Below are 16,681 nucleotides of genomic sequence, written 5' to 3'. Positions count from 1 at the left end.
TAAAAATTGGGTCACTGATTTGATGTTCCAACCGTTTGCCAAGTTAACAACAGGATGGGGGCTCAATCCGCCTGCTTTATAGCAAGCTGCACAGCTTGGCAGTGCTGGCATCATAAGATCGGCGGGCGTGAGTTAGGGGGAGTGGGGGCGGGTCTGGCTATCTCAGACAAGTCCCAAAATCCAGAAAGTGGAATATTATAAAACTAAAATTCGGGCGGCCTGGTGGAGGAAGTGCTTAGCCTTAGCGCGTCGGGCTTCACAATTTTGGGGTCCTGGGTTCAAATCCAGGTCATATCCACATGTGTGGACTTTACATGTTCTCCCCAGGCTTGTGTGGGATTGGCTCCAGCACCCCCCGCGACCCTAATGAGGATAAAGCGGTTCAATGATCTTTTGGTTTGGTTAAGGATATGTTTTTTTATCTTTAGTGGGCAACAAAGACGTGTCAAGTGGGATTTAATGGTTTTAATTAATGTGATGTTCCTAGAAGGAGATTCGGAATTATTTGTAAGCAAACTTGCTGATTTTTGCTCTTTTCGGAGAATTGCTGCTTGTTGATCGTTAGGAACCAAAGCTTTACTTTGAACAGGACATTCTCTGTTCAGCCACTCTTTTAAATGTACCAACATTTATTCATGGTTGTTGTGCTTTTTATGTTACCCCAAAAACCCAATGCCCTCAGAAAAGATTGCATGTTTAGGTCATTTTACTGAAATTCTCATTTTATTTAACTTTTTTAAAAAAAAAAGAAATATTTAAATAAAAAGTTTTGCTAACTGCATACCACTAAATAAGCAACCTGATGTTCTGAGCATTTTTTTTCTGGGGAAGAAAAAAAAGAAAACAGCTCAAAACTGTCAGCGAGAAAGCAAAACCAAAAAGAAAAATAACTAAAACAGCTTATCGTTCCATGGATGTTAATCGGAGACACTTTAAATGGCGCTAGGTCTCGCGTTTAACATAACTTTGCATGTAATTTGCTTAATTCTGCACACAGTCGTTCGCACATTGAGGACAGGACCAACTACCGTATTCCACACACTATAACGCAAAATTATATTGAAGCTCCTCCTTATAGTGTGCAAAATATGTTTTTAATTGTTTTAACTTTAATATTGATCTTATTGATTCAAATATAACAGGTAAGATGTTTTTATTACTTAAGCACTATTATCTTAGTTTTGCTACATCACAAAAATGTGTCTTCCAACAAAAATGTATAAGTAAACCATATTCAACAGCATACCATACTAAAACAACAACACCAAAGTTACTTATATTACCAAAATTAGTCACCTATTAAGACCATTTTTTATTTCAACTATTTCAAAAACAGTGCACTAATAACAAAGTCTAAATCCGTGCCTTCCTAGATTTTTACAGCATAAACGTACATAAACCCGCCCTCCTCCCCCCAAAAAAATCCTCTCAGTGGAAACCGACACTTTCTGCCAAATTTTCTCACCACGTTAATCCAGTGTCATTTCTTCCCATTTTTGGCATTACAGTTAATCCGCCATGTGCAAGTCAAACACAACCAAAAACAAACATCCATCCCAGGTGGTGTGTGTTTGTGCTGTACATGTATACTGTGTGTGTTTTCTTAGACCCAGCCCCCCCACACCCCCCTACCCACGATCCATCTCCAACCCCCCACAAGCCATTGTTGTGTGATTAAGGATAGATTTGAGCCATTGCGCAGAACGCCGGGGTACAACAGCAGGGAAATAAATAACCCCAAAACAGGCGCCCGCATTGCAGGAAGCTGATTGGACGCTAAAAGAGCGCGAGGGGGGGGGGGGGGGGGGGGGGTTCTTAAGCAAGCAAAGATGGAGAAGTCCACGTCCGATGTTTATCCGCGAAATTCTCATTTAGGCGTCAGTATTTGTGTTGTATTCTTTATTTTCTTTGCTCTTTAGGTACAACTTTATGGACTGTACAGCACTGAAGGCACACAAAAACAAAATATAGAATGTGACGTGACTATTTACAAGATGTGCAGAATAAATAATGCAGTGACGTGAGGTTAAAAAAGCTACAGATAGTGTGCTTATGTGGTGGAATCTTCAATCCTGAATGTCCATGTTGAGAAAGGCGTTTATTAGGATCATAAAAAGCGGGGGGGAAAATCCAAATTGGTCCGTGTGGTTGGTAACGGATGTTCGGATCAGACGGATTGGGGTGTTTTGAAGCGAAAAAATGAAAAATGAAAACTTCAGCAGGACTCGGTTGATTGTCATGCACCGTATTGATTAGCGCAGTGCATTTTACAAGACGATAGTTCTTTACTTCTAAGTGCTCTGTTTTTTTTTCCTTTTTAGAAAAAGAAACCATCCGCTACTTTTGTAGAAAAATAAAGCAACATTTTGCAGGACGGTAGATGAAAGAAAAAAAAAAGACTATATACATACACGCTCCTTCCTCTATTTCCGACAGTACGTTGCTGACCCAAAAGCCCACCACCCAGCCAACGTACAACCCCCCCTTTTGCCCATGACACAATGAGCATTCCGGTTGGAGCCACCCAGCTGGTTTATGTTGACAGAGGGTGGAATCAGGTCAGGCTCGGAGTTAGGATAGACTGATTAAACAGCAATTCTAGGTCAAGTGGTGATTCAAAATTCACTATTTTCTAACATCTGCTTTATCCTAAACAAATAAAGAGTGTGTGCATGGGGGTAGGTTCTGGGCGAGGGGCCAGTCTTTACCCATCAATTCATCTAGGGAGAAAAAACGAGTCTATTAACGTGCCATTTGGCTCCACCCCCCCAAAAAAAGAAAAGTATACCTTCCACTTAGCTACATTATATGGCTGTCAAAAAGCTAAGAATTTATATGCGCATTTACATTCTGTGCTACCATTTGACTTACAGTGACATGCCCATTACACGTACTTCGCACCGGGGAAGTAGAAAGCGGGCAAGGCACTTGCTTGGGAACGTCACGCTCGCTTTCTATCCCTGCTGGATTTCAGTTATACGCCGGCGGATGCTCGACAATCTCCAAGTAGTCTGGCTCGCTATGTAAATTGGCTTTGAGTTCAAAGTACTCGTTCTTAGTCTGCTCGAGCATGACCTTGCGCGGCCGGGAGTACATAATTGTCTCCATTAGCTTTAACTCCTCCTGGTGCCCCGGGACTTGCCTTTCCACGGTGGGCTGAAGATGGGCCATGTTTTTTCGGAGGTATTCCGTAATTCCCAGCTGCTGTAGCTCCTTCTCCCGCTCTAGAATGTTTCTGTACAAAGAGTTGGGGTCTCCCAGCGTGACGAACTCGGCGGGGCGTTCCCCCGCCACCGCCGCCGCCGGTTGGAACTTGGAGCCGGGGTTCCCGGTGAGTGGGGAGGTGTTCTCTTTCTCCATGATGCTCCGGCAGACGTGATTCTTAGAGCCGGGACGGTCCGGACCGTAATCCAGATCGCTGTCGTGATCCTTGTGCTGAGAGCAGTACGTGGGGTTGCGGCAGATCTGCACCACGGGACTACGGGATCTCTCCTCGTACAGCCCGGCCGAGCCGGGTCGTTGCGTCAGGGTATGGTGCGTGGTTTTCTGCCCGTACATGCTGTAATGCAAGTGGATGGGGCTGCTAGTGCTAGTTTCCCTGGGGTGCTCGCCTCCCACTTTCCTCTTGGCCCGGCGGCGCCGTCGATGCACCACGAAGACCACCAGGCCGGCCGAGCAGAAGATAATGGTCAGGACAAAAACCAGAAGGCTCAGGATGAGCACGGAGAGCGGAACGGTGTCCGTCAGCGAATCCAGCAGGTTTTTGCGGGCGCCGTCGGGGCCCAGCGTGGCGGGGGCGCTCTCCTCCTCGTCCACAGAGTGGGTGCCCAAACCCGTGCAAAGCGCTTCGTGACGCAGGCTCCTGAGATCGGACTGCGAGGCCTTTTTAGGTGTGTGGCACAAGACGGAGCCCACCACAGTGTCCTTTCTCAGTTTTTCCAGCCACTCTTTGAGGCTAAATAAGTCGCAGCTGCAGTCCCAAGGGTTGTCCTCTAAATAAATCTGCTCTAACGAGTGGAGTTGATCGAGCACATTGCTCACCGGCAGGTGTGTGAACAGATTTTTCCTCAGATTCAATTTGGTGAGAGGCGCATTGCGAAATATCTGTGCGGGAAGGGAGCTGAGCAGGTTGTTGTTTAACGACAGCAGATTAAGATTTGGCAAGGGATTAAAAGCGCCTGGAGCCATGTCCTTGATGAGGTTATATTCCAGGTACAAATACTGGAGATTGTGCAGACCCACAAACATGGTGGGATGTAGTTTCTCAATCCGGTTACCGTTCAAATGCAGCTTCTTCAAACTGCTCAGGCTGAGAAAAGTCTCGTTGTCGATGTACTCGATTCTATTGTTGGCCAAGTTGAGCAGTTCCAAGCCATCATAGGTAACAAAGTCGTACCTGTAGAGTTTCTGAATCATATTTCCCGTCATGACCAATTTAGTTGGGCTTTGAGGAGCCACTCCGATATCCGAGACCTTTTGAATTCCTCGGTCTTGACAATGCATCAAAAAGCCCGCCGCCGGGTAATTGTGACACGAACAATGTTCCACACAAGGGCTACCCGGAACCTGAGACGGAGTCGGCGGCTTGCCGTCGTTGTCGTCGTCTTTGCCCTCGGTCAACTTGGGAACCTGCGCCCCCTTGGAGGATGGCGTGACTACCATATCCAGTGACTTTGAGGGCTCTTCCAAATTGATGTCGGCGTGGGACGGGCACAGGACTTCTCGCTTGACTTTGGCCAACATGGTCCCTTTGAAATTGTGCGGTGAGCTGCAGACCACCTCCCCGATAGCAGACTGCCCCCTCATATTTTCCATCCATATTTTCAGGTGCAAAATATCGCAGTCGCACACCCAGTCGTTGTCCTCCAAGAGCAGTTCCATAATCCGCCCGATGTGTTCCAAAAAGCCCACGTAAGGCAACGTCTGCAGTTTGTTGCCACGAAGGTCCAAGTGGGTGAGAGGCACAAAACGAAAAACGTTATTTGGCAAAAACTCGATGGAATTATCGTTGAGGATCAGGACTTTGAGCCGGATCAGTTTATTGAAGGCCCCCGGTTCGATGACCCGGATGAAATTGGTGTCCGCTTGGAGAAACTCCAAATTTCCCAGGCCTTGAAAGGTGTCCTCCTTGAGGGTGACGAGGAAATTTCGATTGATGTGGAGTTTTTTCAGCGAACCCAAGGCGCCGAACACCCCCGGTTCTAACTCTTGTATGCTGTTGCCTCCGACATGGATGGAAAGGGCGTTTTTGAGCGCTTCCATTTCTTCGGCTCGAAGCTCGACCAGGTCATTTTTGTAAAGGTTCAAATGGAAGGGCACATTGGACAGGACTTGGATTTGACCCAAGGAACTGATGTTTCTCTGCTCGCAGTTCATGTAGAAAACGCCATCTTTGGCCTCACAGGAGCACAAGGAATCGCACGATTCGCTGATGGAGGCGGAAGGTTGCAAGGGATGCGAATCTTGAGACTGGACTGCTTTTAAAAACAGGCTGATGAAAAGCACACAGGGCGACATGATGCTCTCTCCCTTACCTGCGATGACACAAAGCGGATGGAGGGGTTAAAGAAGAGGAAAAATAACATTACAAGACAGATTGTTCAAAGTAGTGTTTGATTTGTAGCAGAAACTTTTAGTACAAGAGCCCCCCTTGTTGTTTTGTTCGGCCCGCCAAAGTAAATCATGTGCATCCACTTCAGAGTAAAGCACTGTTCAAATTTCCAGATGTCACATCTTTGCATGCTTTATCCCCTTTTTTTATTACACTAACATTTGAGACACAAGTGTGACCCATGTGAACCAAAATGGGATGTCTCTATGAAATGGATACTTGTACTCAATGTTGTCAATGATCTTAGTATGATTCAAAAATGGTTAAAATATTGTTTTTATATTGTATTTTTCTATTTGTTGTATTTTTATAGGCAAATTGATTTAAAACAAAATTAAAATACTATTTTATATGTATTTTTCTATTTGTTGTACTTTTATTGGTGAATCAATTTAAAAAAATGATAAAAATATTGTTTTTATATGTATTTTTTGTTGTTGTTGTATTTTTATGGATGAATCGATTCCAAAAACAAATAAAATAGTCGTTTAAAGAGAGGGAATATTTAGTTTTTTTTCCTTCAAAACACCCCCCCCTTTTTTTTTTTTAAAGAAAAAGAGAACAATACCCTCCAAACCCACTTTGGAAAGATCTATAGTGCCGCATGTCTCATATTTAAAAAAAAAATAGATACTTTAAGAGGGTGCCTATGAGTCCCCAAAAAAATGCTATATTTTAGATCATTTCCAGGTCAACCACCTCCAAAAAACAACCAACTAGCTGTTGATTAGTAGAAAAAAATCATGGCACCCCTGTTTTACTGCCATTAACGGCCCAAATGATCAATGCCAACCCTCCCTGTCAGAATAGATTAGACCTCCAGCATCATTATAGATGGGCAACACTTTAAAATAAAGGTCGGTTGACATAAAAAAAAAATAGCAAAGACGCGCTCCGACAAAGATGAGTTGGACACCCCTGCGAATGCAAAGTTAATAAATAACCGTTCCAAAGATCCCATCTCTTTCCTATGACTCACGCGATAATAGCGAGTTTGAAAACATGTCCCTACTTTGACTCACTGCCTATCCTATGCATTTACATGACTCACGCCAAGCTACTTGGCTTAAATGTCATCTCCCGTCTAGCTCAAGTACACATTAGCAACTTTTTACCAGTTGTCCCTCATCTGGAAGTATGGACGCAACAAAATGAAATGACGGCGTAAGGATTGTTGCCACATCAGAACAGATCTATTAATCTGATTAAAGTGACGACAGATGAAAAAGGATGTCGTGAACTGTGTGTTATCTTTATTTTCTTCTTCAAAACTCAACAGCCTAACGAATAAGTGTTGATGCATCACAGATCAAAACATTCCTCATTTGTCCTTTACCATTTGAAATTAATAAGTCTTTTTCCATGATCCACTTTAATGTAATATTTAAAATAATATATGTAAAACAAGAAAACTGTCTAATTCCAGCTCTTTATGCATTTTGAATCAAAGAGAGTGTCGGAGATATAAAACACACAATTAATGAGAGTAAAACATTTGAAATGTAACATTGCACACCCTTTTATTACAGGGAAAGGTTTAAGACCTTCCTGCAGCACATAAAGTTTGGATATAAATACAGCAGTACCTCTACTTACGAGTTTGCTTCTACATACAATATTTTCTGGTTACAAACTCGAACGAACAAAACGAGACCCATGTTACGAAATCCTATAAAACGTCAATACATTTCCTATATCTGTTACTTTATTTTGAAATTGTCACGGTAGCGATGCATCCCGCTTGACCAACCCCCCCTACACTCTGCTGGCTTCCAATTGGCTGTCTCCAAACAACAACTGTGTTTTTGTTTTTAGAAGAATACATTGCAGAAGATACAGCGATGGAGTCGATTATTTAAAAAAAAACAGCAATTGGTGCTAAATTGTTTTGAATTCATTTTGTTGTTGTTTTGAGGTTTGTTTATGTGCATGTGTTCGTGTATTTTTTTCTGTTGGCTAACGTTAGCTTTCTCACACCTGGATGAGATTACATAGAAAATGTTTGTTGTTCATTATAATACGTTAATAAATTATTTTTTCTCATTTTTGGTTCAACGCTCATACAAATTTGGGACACTGATCTCGTATTTAGTTTTTTATTTTGATTTTTTTTGAGGACCATGAAACTAATTTGAGGCAGATTGGGACTCTGTTTCAGCATATCCACAAAATCGGGTAACTCAGACTCAGCTTGCATGCAAAAACGTGCAATTGAGACGTCCCTCATAAAAAAAAAAACAAGGGGGTTACCAAATCCACACAAAGGATTACCAGTCCTATAGAATAGGGATTGACCATTCTCCAACATTGGTACAGGACACATTAAGAAGAGCTCCGCTTTCTCGTGTTCTCAATGTTCAAGACCTTTCTGTGTCTCACAATAGAAATCTCCTGGCCACAACTGATGTAATTCCAAGGTCACTTCTCAGAGAAAAGACAGACACTGAGGAACTAGGACAGTCTCAAGCGTCATTATTACACGGGATATCTTTAGATAAACTTAAAAAGAAACAAAAGCCAGGAATCAAGCATGACTTCTCCGAACAAAAGCAGACTGCTGAATAAATTAGACTGTCGGTAACAATTTATCTGGAAGGATGGGAAAGAGTTCATGGGATTACACCATTAATTCTTCACACAGTGGCAACATCTGTTTCCACTTCTAGGAGGACCAGTGCAAGAAATGACTAATATCGACTGCCAATGCCAATACAGAGCTCCAAAAGGGTTGTGGGGGTGCTGTAGCCAATCCCATCTTACTGCGGCTACCATGTGGGCGACACTCTGAATTGGTGGCTAACCAATAGCAGAATACAATGAGACAAGCAAACCAATAACTCATAGTTAGGGACAATTTAGCCTAAAATTAGACTAGAATCTATGTTTATGGGTTGTGGGATAAAACCAGAGTACCCGAATTTAACCCACACACACCGGGGGAGAACATGCAAACTCCACTCAGGTCGCAACCCACCTGGAATTGACCGAATTTGGTTAGTTTGCCGCCATCGATATGGACTTTCCTTTTAAAATAAATAAAATACATTGTGTTTTGCTTAAACTAATGATTTCAAATACTTAAAAGCGTATTAATAATGTGCCGATGGCACGCCAAGAGCAGAACGAATTGTCTTTGAAGTTATTAAACAACAACTTTGGTCAATAAAAAAACAAATTCACTGAAAATATCCACTGTTTTTGGTTCTTTTGTTTAATGCTCGCAGCTGTGTCACATGCTATCGGTACAAATGGACATTTTCCGAATCATTTCTTCCAGTCACAGCCTCCCTTTTGTTCAAGCTCTCTACGGTGGTTATTTTGGAACATAACTCCCATTTTATAATCAAAAGAAAGCTCAGTTGATAAGACATCAAACAGGCATTTCAAATCCAGGATTCACAAATTCCCTTTTTTTCCCTTCCTTGGTGTTTTTAACAGAAATTGACCATCTCCAAAATGTCCATCTACACTGAAAATAAAAACAAGACTATCATTCAATCTGAGAGTGTCGCCTAGTTCAAGATTTTTGTGCCATTCCTATTTCTATCCATATTTCAAACAGACTGCGTCAAAATCATTTGTATTCCTGAGCTGATCAAAGTTGCATGGGATGCCATGTCCCAGGAGCCCGAGATAAAATGTCTTTCATTGCTGCTCCACATTGGACATTCAAATATGCATCACTTTGGTGTTATGACAATTCATTTGTGGCTCCGCTAAAGCCAAGTGAGAGCTTCCCTTCAAATCCACTGAGTATAATGTACCCAATATCCCTCCATTACAAGGCTTTTTCTCTAAAATCAGCACTGTTTTGACCCAGATTTTTGATACCCTTACAAAAGCCTGGCATGATAACAAAATTGAGAGGGCGATACATTGTTTGATAAATTATTGCCAATATTCAATACAAGTCTCATAAAAGAAATGAGCCAATTTAATCAATATGTGACAATATATCTTAATAAAACAACAATTCAAATGCAATAATGCTCTTTTTAGATAGAAAACACACAAACTGAGTTAAAATAATATTAAGAAATATATATTTTTTAAAATCACATTTTTTTTGTTCACTTCCAATTAGACTACGTAAAAAACATTGATTTAATTCAAAATCAATGCAATCAAAATGTGTTTGTTGGCTATTTGAAAGCAAATTATTCTTTTTAAAAAATTTCAGTGTCTACTTTTTAAAAAAATATGTTTTACTCACACAGCCACACATGAAAAACATAGTTTTAGGAAGAATATAATTTAGGGTTTATTATTATTAATTTCCCAAACCGCATATCCTCAAGGGAGTCGCAGGGGTGCCGGAGTCTACCCTAGCAAATTTTGTAGGCGATGGACACCTGAATGGGTTGGTAGCCAATCGCAGGGAACAAGTCAAACAACCAATCATATTCATACCTTTAGCATACAGTTAGCTTAGCATACATGTTTTTGTATGTTGCAGGAAACTGTTGCGTAAATTCTGTAATTCGTTCCACAATTTTCTTTTTTGAAATCACAGAGAGAAAAAGCAGTTGTCCTTCTCAAATGGCGGTCCAATGTTGTTGTTTTGAGACAGCCAATGAGAGGCCAGCGGAGTGAAGTGAGATTGTCAAGCAGGACGCAACGCTACGGCAACAATTTCAAGATAAAATAACGGATATAGAAAATGTATTGAAGTTTTAGGGGATCTCATAACTTGGATCTTATTTTCATATATTGGGACAGTTATTTGCATAACAAAGGTCGGATTGGAAGATCGGAACGTGAGTTTTGGTGGTTATCCCTTGTCTAAAAATGACAATATTATGCCGACTAAAGTGCAATTCTGACATCGAAACACAGCTGCTCATTATTTCGTTAAAAATGGGGTTATCACAAAGCATGTGATATTTATTCACGATATAAAACCCTTGTTTTCCATTTATTTTGTACAAATTGTGCACAAAATGCCTCTTGTGTTGTAGGGTTTTATTTTTATCCTCAGATGTGTCACACTTTGCCGGAATCAACTTAATACGGCAATTTGAATTCATACAGTGCAAGGTTGTGAGCAAATCATTGCATTGCATTGGTCATCATGCAGTATGCGCAAAAATAGGAAAACGGCATATTGTTAAAGGACATTCCACTTATTGATTATAAGGGGACTGTGAACCGTAATATTTGGATTCACAAGCAATGCATTAGTCAATCAAAAAACTTGTCGGTTGTGATTTTATCACATTTTGCTCACTTTTTTTACATCCACATTAAAAGTGCATTTGACAATTTAGGGTGGTTCCACCTCAATGGCTGTAATTGTCTAACATGAACATCCAATCATATTCAGTTGTGATTTATAATTATTTTCTCGCATATCAGCTGCTTGTAAGCCGTATCTTTAAAATTGCCTTGGAAATTTTACAATTTCTCTGGTATATGAAATGGATGGGAAGCAGCAAATGAGTTTAAAAAATTATAATAGTAAATCTTTGTATTATTGATGGTTAAATATGATTATACTGGTTATATATTTAAATATTTTAGATGTGATTTAATCAAATTAGAATGACTCTGGTTATGATGCCGTAAAGCTGTAAGAATATTCATTTCTTTAGTTTTTTTAATTTCACAGTGTTCATATTGGTATAATAAATAACTTATTAGATGCCATTGAAGGGGAGAAATGTCCAATCCATCTGGACAAGGAGGGCTGAAAAACATTGTTTGCACCGGTCTTTAAATCAATTGGACATATCTATTGCTATAAATGAGTTAATCAAAATAGATTGGATGTCTAACACAAAATAGATTGGTCGCCAATGGGTTAAAAAGCTCATGGTGACTTCTCGAAGATGATTATGTCAATATTGAAGAAAGCACACTTTATTAGCGTAAGCCCCAAATATTTTTTCAGGTTTTTTTTTTCCTTTTTGAAGTAGGATCAAATGAGTGGGAAAAACAGCAGGGAATTTTACACACTTGAATGTGGGAATGATGCCATCCTGCGAAATGTCTTTTTCTCAATGCAGCGTGCATTTACCGTTGCCTTTTGATCGACTTTGGCTTCTCACATGCGCCAAAAAAGACAACGTTTTTTTTGTTTTTTTTTTTTTAAAGCAGCGTGACGTTCCACCACTCGGTGTAATCATGTTCATGATAGTTCTCCGTGGCTCGGGGCTGGGTGTGTTCTCTACGACTTGAATTGCTCAATTGAAGCCGCCAACCAAAGCTAGAAACAACGGCCACGGGCTACTGGAAATGATCGTCTTATGATTCCTTCCACGAATAGGTGTTGACACCATCTGATTCATTAATACTCATAAACGTTGAGCAAAGCCAAAATGTGTACATGGATACAAACTTGTGTGTTCTGTAACTTGGGAAAGACAAGCTAAAGCAGATGGATTGGGCCCAACCGTCCAATTGAATCTATCAAAATGCAACATGTCGATTGATACCAGTGTTGTTTAGACTTGCTGATTTGTTGAAAAGAATTAATGTTGATTATTTTGTTGTTTTTTAGATGGCTTTTGGTCATCAGCCGTGTCATTTTTAATTGAACGTATGCAATCTAGTTTGGGAGGATTATACAATCTATTGTTGGTGGTTTTCAGTGGTGCTAAATGGTAAAGCTAATTACAGGTAAATACGTAAAAGACACATACTGTAAATTAAAATACCAATAGTACACATTTCCATTTTCAAATGTCCCCTAGCTTAAATTCCTAATATCACCGATTTTTAAACACTAAATGATAGTACAGAATTACCAAAATGGCTCACTTAATTACGAAAAAATACTATTTCTCATTCATTGGTTGCATTATTCATTCATTTTCTATACCGCTAATCCTCAAATTAGGTGGGGTGCTGTAGCCTATCCCAGTCAACTATGGGCACCAGGCAGGGAACACCCGAAATCAGTGGCCAGCCAATCACAGGGCACAACACAACAAAGAACCAATTACTCATAGCGAGGGACAGTTTGGTGTACAATTAGCCTAGCATGTCTTTTTTTGGCAATTGGGACGAAACAAGAGTACCCAGAGAAAACCCACTCGAGCCTAGGGAGAACATCCAAACAACATACAGTGCAGACCCACCTGGGATCGAACCCTCGACCCCAGAACTGTGAGGCAAACACTCTAAACACTTTTTCACCGGGCCGATTGTTCCATTATATAAATATGGCGCTCTATTAATTGAGACAAATTTTAAAGATAGGCCACTCATTGAATGTGAAATGATTGGGTGCGCCTTATAGTGCGGAAAATGATTGATTAATGATGAATTTTATTGGATAATAAAGAATATTAGTCCATCCCTTTCCTGAAGACAGAAAGACGAAAAGGCAAGGCTCCAGGCTGCGTTGATATCGGCATACAGGCCGCAGTGTAAACAAAAGTTATTTTGCTTAAGTAATGTTTATTCTTCTTCTTCAGAAAGCCCATCAATTCTCCGTAGACTCCTCTCCGAACGAAGAGTGTATTTCCATGGCTCAGCAAGCGGGCCAAACACCTCGCTGCACACCCGCCTTAAATAAACTCCCATCGCCGAAGCAACCTGTTTCTCCAACTGCAGACAATAATAAATACAATATTAATGGAAGGTTGTTTGGTGAGCGCAGCCATCCATTTTAGCGCCTAAAGCCCAGAGTTGTTGGGTAAGAGGCTTCCTGATTGTTTTTTCCTTTCATTTTCTTGGCTTCTCTCTCCCTGATCTAGTTAGGTCTCCTCACAATGACACAGGCATGCTTTGCAGCGAAACATGACCTGCCTTAGGAACGTTCATCTTTCCTGATTGGTACCAAAAGCACAAGTGTCCAAGTGGCGGGTCGGGGACCAAGATGAGGCCCGGCGCGTGATCTTGTGTGGCCCGCCAAAGTCCATCGTGTGTCAGATATTTTATGCTAAAATTAAAATGAAGATTAACCAGAATATTTCACTTTTCGGCCTATATCTAGAGGGAATAAAAACAATTTTATACACTGTTTTAAATTCAAAACATGTAATATTTTCATTTTTTAGTTCTTTTTAATTCTATTTTTGAAGATATCTATAGATATAGAGATATTATAGTGATATTTGAAGAAATATATAGAGATCGATTCCCACTCGGTGATGGGTGTTTGTCTGTTTTATTGTGCCCTGGCCTGATTGGCTGGCAACCAATTTGGCCTACTGCCCATGATTGGCTGGGATAGGCTCCTGCACCTTCGTGAGGATAAAGCGGTTCAGGAAATTAATGAATAAAAGATTAAAATAAAAAAATAAAACTGTTTTTCGTTCCCCTATATATAGATATTTTGTTCTAAAAATCGAACAAAATAAAACTAAAAAGGGTATTACTTTTTTACAAATGCAAAATTAATATTACTGTTTTCCGTTTATAAACAAAAAGATCTAGACCAGGAGTGTCAAACATGCGGACCGGATCCGGCCTGTCTGGTGGTTTGGTACGGCCCGGGGAAGAAAGCTGCATTGTATAAAAAAATGAATTTTCTTTAAAATGTGTAGTTCTTGTATTATCCGCTAGGGGACACAGTGTTTTAGTACGTGGAGACAACACGAATTGACATTTATTTATGTTCTTATGTTATTCTCTTGTTCATAATATATTGCTCATAACGTAAAAGGCAAATTCTGTAAATAAACATTTTGATAATTTACTCATTCTTTGCACTAATTATTAGTATTAGTGACTAATACAAAGGAAAACAGTGGGCTTATTGTTAGTTCTATGTAATTTTGCAATGAGTTTACTGGTCCGGCCCACTTGATCTCAAATTAAGCTGCATTTGGCCCGCAGACCAAAGGGAGTTTGACACCCCTGATCTAGACAAATCCCAATGTCTATAAATGATCGATTGTTGATCAATAAAGCTTTCAATTCATGAAGTATAGCATCCAAATAAAAGTAATTATGACATGGCCTAAAACAAAATTTCGGAATTCGGCACCCCTGCACAACTGCTTTCCCCACAAAGAATGAGACGGCATTACTTGTTGCATGCAGCACAGGCGAGGTTTCTTCTCAGTCACACACACACACACACACTTATACACACAACACACACACACACTTATACACACAACACACACACACTTATACACTCAAAACACACACATACTCACAACCGCTTCTGCTCTATTGCTTGACAGTGCAGAAATGCGAGTGCGTTTTTGTGCCTTTTTAATGCACACGTGCGCACTCTCATCGTTGCACGCCACAGCGATCCACCGCCGTTGCCGCCGTTATCCCGGGAGCCAATTACTGAAGGAGTTAGGGTCCCCTTTTCACGCGGCGTAATGCAAGCGATGTAGCTCACCCCACAGGGGTCATGACCAAGACTCCAACATGAGAGAGCAAAAGAAATTCACTCCAACACAATCTTGATTTAATGATCCTGCCAGAAAACGAGCAAACGAGCAATAGCCACTTTTGCCCGCCGGCATTTTTTACCACGCGCACGCATGTTTCTCTCTATGGCAACCAATTTTGCAATGTTGGATCTTTGTGAGAACCTCCATGAGATCTTTTATTTTTCTTCTACTTGGCAAGGGTGTTAAAATCAAGTTTTGTGGCCGGCCACGTTGTTGTTACGGGCCAATATGGCTGCCAACCAGGCCGTTACGATAACGAAAGCTGCCAAACGTGAAAAATAATATGTCCTAATTACTGGCCCTATTTTCCTAGTGACGCGTACAAAAATAAAGCTTATTATTCTCTCATTTTGTAAGACTTTAAGTGTCTTGTGGACCAGGAAGTGGGCACACGCTACTTAACTTTCAAAATAATTGAACGTTTTGACAACCTGCAGAACATAATGTTGCATTTCAAAATGCATCATCATATCTTTCAACATTTCATTTGGTTTTTTTTTTACATAAATTGCTGAAAATAATATTTCTGGATTTTTTTTAACATTTTTAATTTTGTTTGGATTTTTGACTTATATTTAGATTTTCTTAGTTTTGATACAAAATGCGTACTTAGCAGTTTGGTGAACACTGGCGATGTAAACTACGGGAGATTCCTTGTATTTGGCAACTCAGCAATAATCCAAGCATTATAGACCGGGTGGTGTTAAACGCGAGGCCCGTGGGCCGGAAGTGGTCCGCTGAGGATTCTGATCTGGGTCATCCTACCTGACTGAACTGACTTCGTAATCTACATACAGAATTCATTTTTTGGGCAAGAGTGCCCCAAAACCATACGTTTTTGCACTTTTCTCCATTTCCAAATTCACTATCACATTCGTTCAATTGCCCACCACTGCCCTCAAAATGGCACCTTCAATGGCAACCAATGATTTAATAAAGAACCTCTAAAGCCCTAAAAACCAAAATGAAATGCCCCAAAAATCAGCTGGACCTCAGAAATGAACAATAATCATCTTAAAAAAAACAATAGAAAAAATCCCACATTTTCCAAAAATGACCAGTGAGTCCCCTAAACTCCATTTTAGTGGAAAAAACGCCATTGCCTCCTATTGACAATAAGAAATGTCCAATTGACATAAACATAACATTGATGATGATTCAATGTACTTCAAATTTTGGTGATGTTAGAATTGATGTCAACACAAAACCTCTACATTAGAAACATGTATTTGTTTGGGAGTTATAGCCTTCCAAATTGATCCACTTAATATTGGTACAATGTTCGGCTCAATCCGTTTTCAGAAATGTTCACAGCTCTCAACTTGAAAGACTTGACTTGAGAGAAAAAAACACTTTTGAACATTTCTTATGCAATTAATGATCTAGAGAACAGAAAATAATGCATGCATTTAAGCGGTCTTTTTTTCTCCAAGTCATGGGGTTGCTTCTTGAGTCAATAGATCACACTTAACAATTTTCTTTGTGGTTGTCTCTCATAAAACAGGAAGAAAAAAATCTTAAACCGTATTTTCCGGACTATAAGTTGCAATTTTTTCATAGTTTGGTTGGGCCTGTAAAGTACAACTTTTGTTTTTTGGTCTCTTTTACTGACCAAGAACAGCTTCATGATTTTTTTTATGTATTTATTTTTTCGACTATAGTTATCAGAAAAACGTTTATGTTGACAGATGCTGTTGTTTTCTATTTTACA

General features: G+C 40.2%; 1 protein-coding gene across 2 annotated transcripts in view; it reads right to left on the bottom strand.

Moving 5' to 3' along the window:
* Positions 1-1,882: 1,882 nt before the first annotated feature.
* The window catches only part of slitrk6 (SLIT and NTRK-like family, member 6), a 77,545-nt gene continuing 62,746 nt past the window's right edge, over positions 1,883-16,681 (bottom strand). For both annotated transcript variants that reach the window (XM_077726642.1, XM_077726634.1), the window contains exon 5: positions 1,883-5,534. In XM_077726642.1, the coding sequence (XP_077582768.1) occupies positions 2,971-5,517 (2,547 nt within the window). In that variant the 5' untranslated portion in view covers positions 5,518-5,534 and the 3' untranslated portion in view covers positions 1,883-2,970. The remainder of the gene's footprint in view (positions 5,535-16,681) is intronic.

Source organism: Stigmatopora nigra, chromosome 1 (assembly GCF_051989575.1).
Source record: "Stigmatopora nigra isolate UIUO_SnigA chromosome 1, RoL_Snig_1.1, whole genome shotgun sequence".
In the NCBI taxonomy this organism is placed as follows: Eukaryota; Metazoa; Chordata; class Actinopteri; order Syngnathiformes; family Syngnathidae; genus Stigmatopora; species Stigmatopora nigra.
This window is presented reverse-complemented; position numbering and strand designations above follow the sequence as displayed.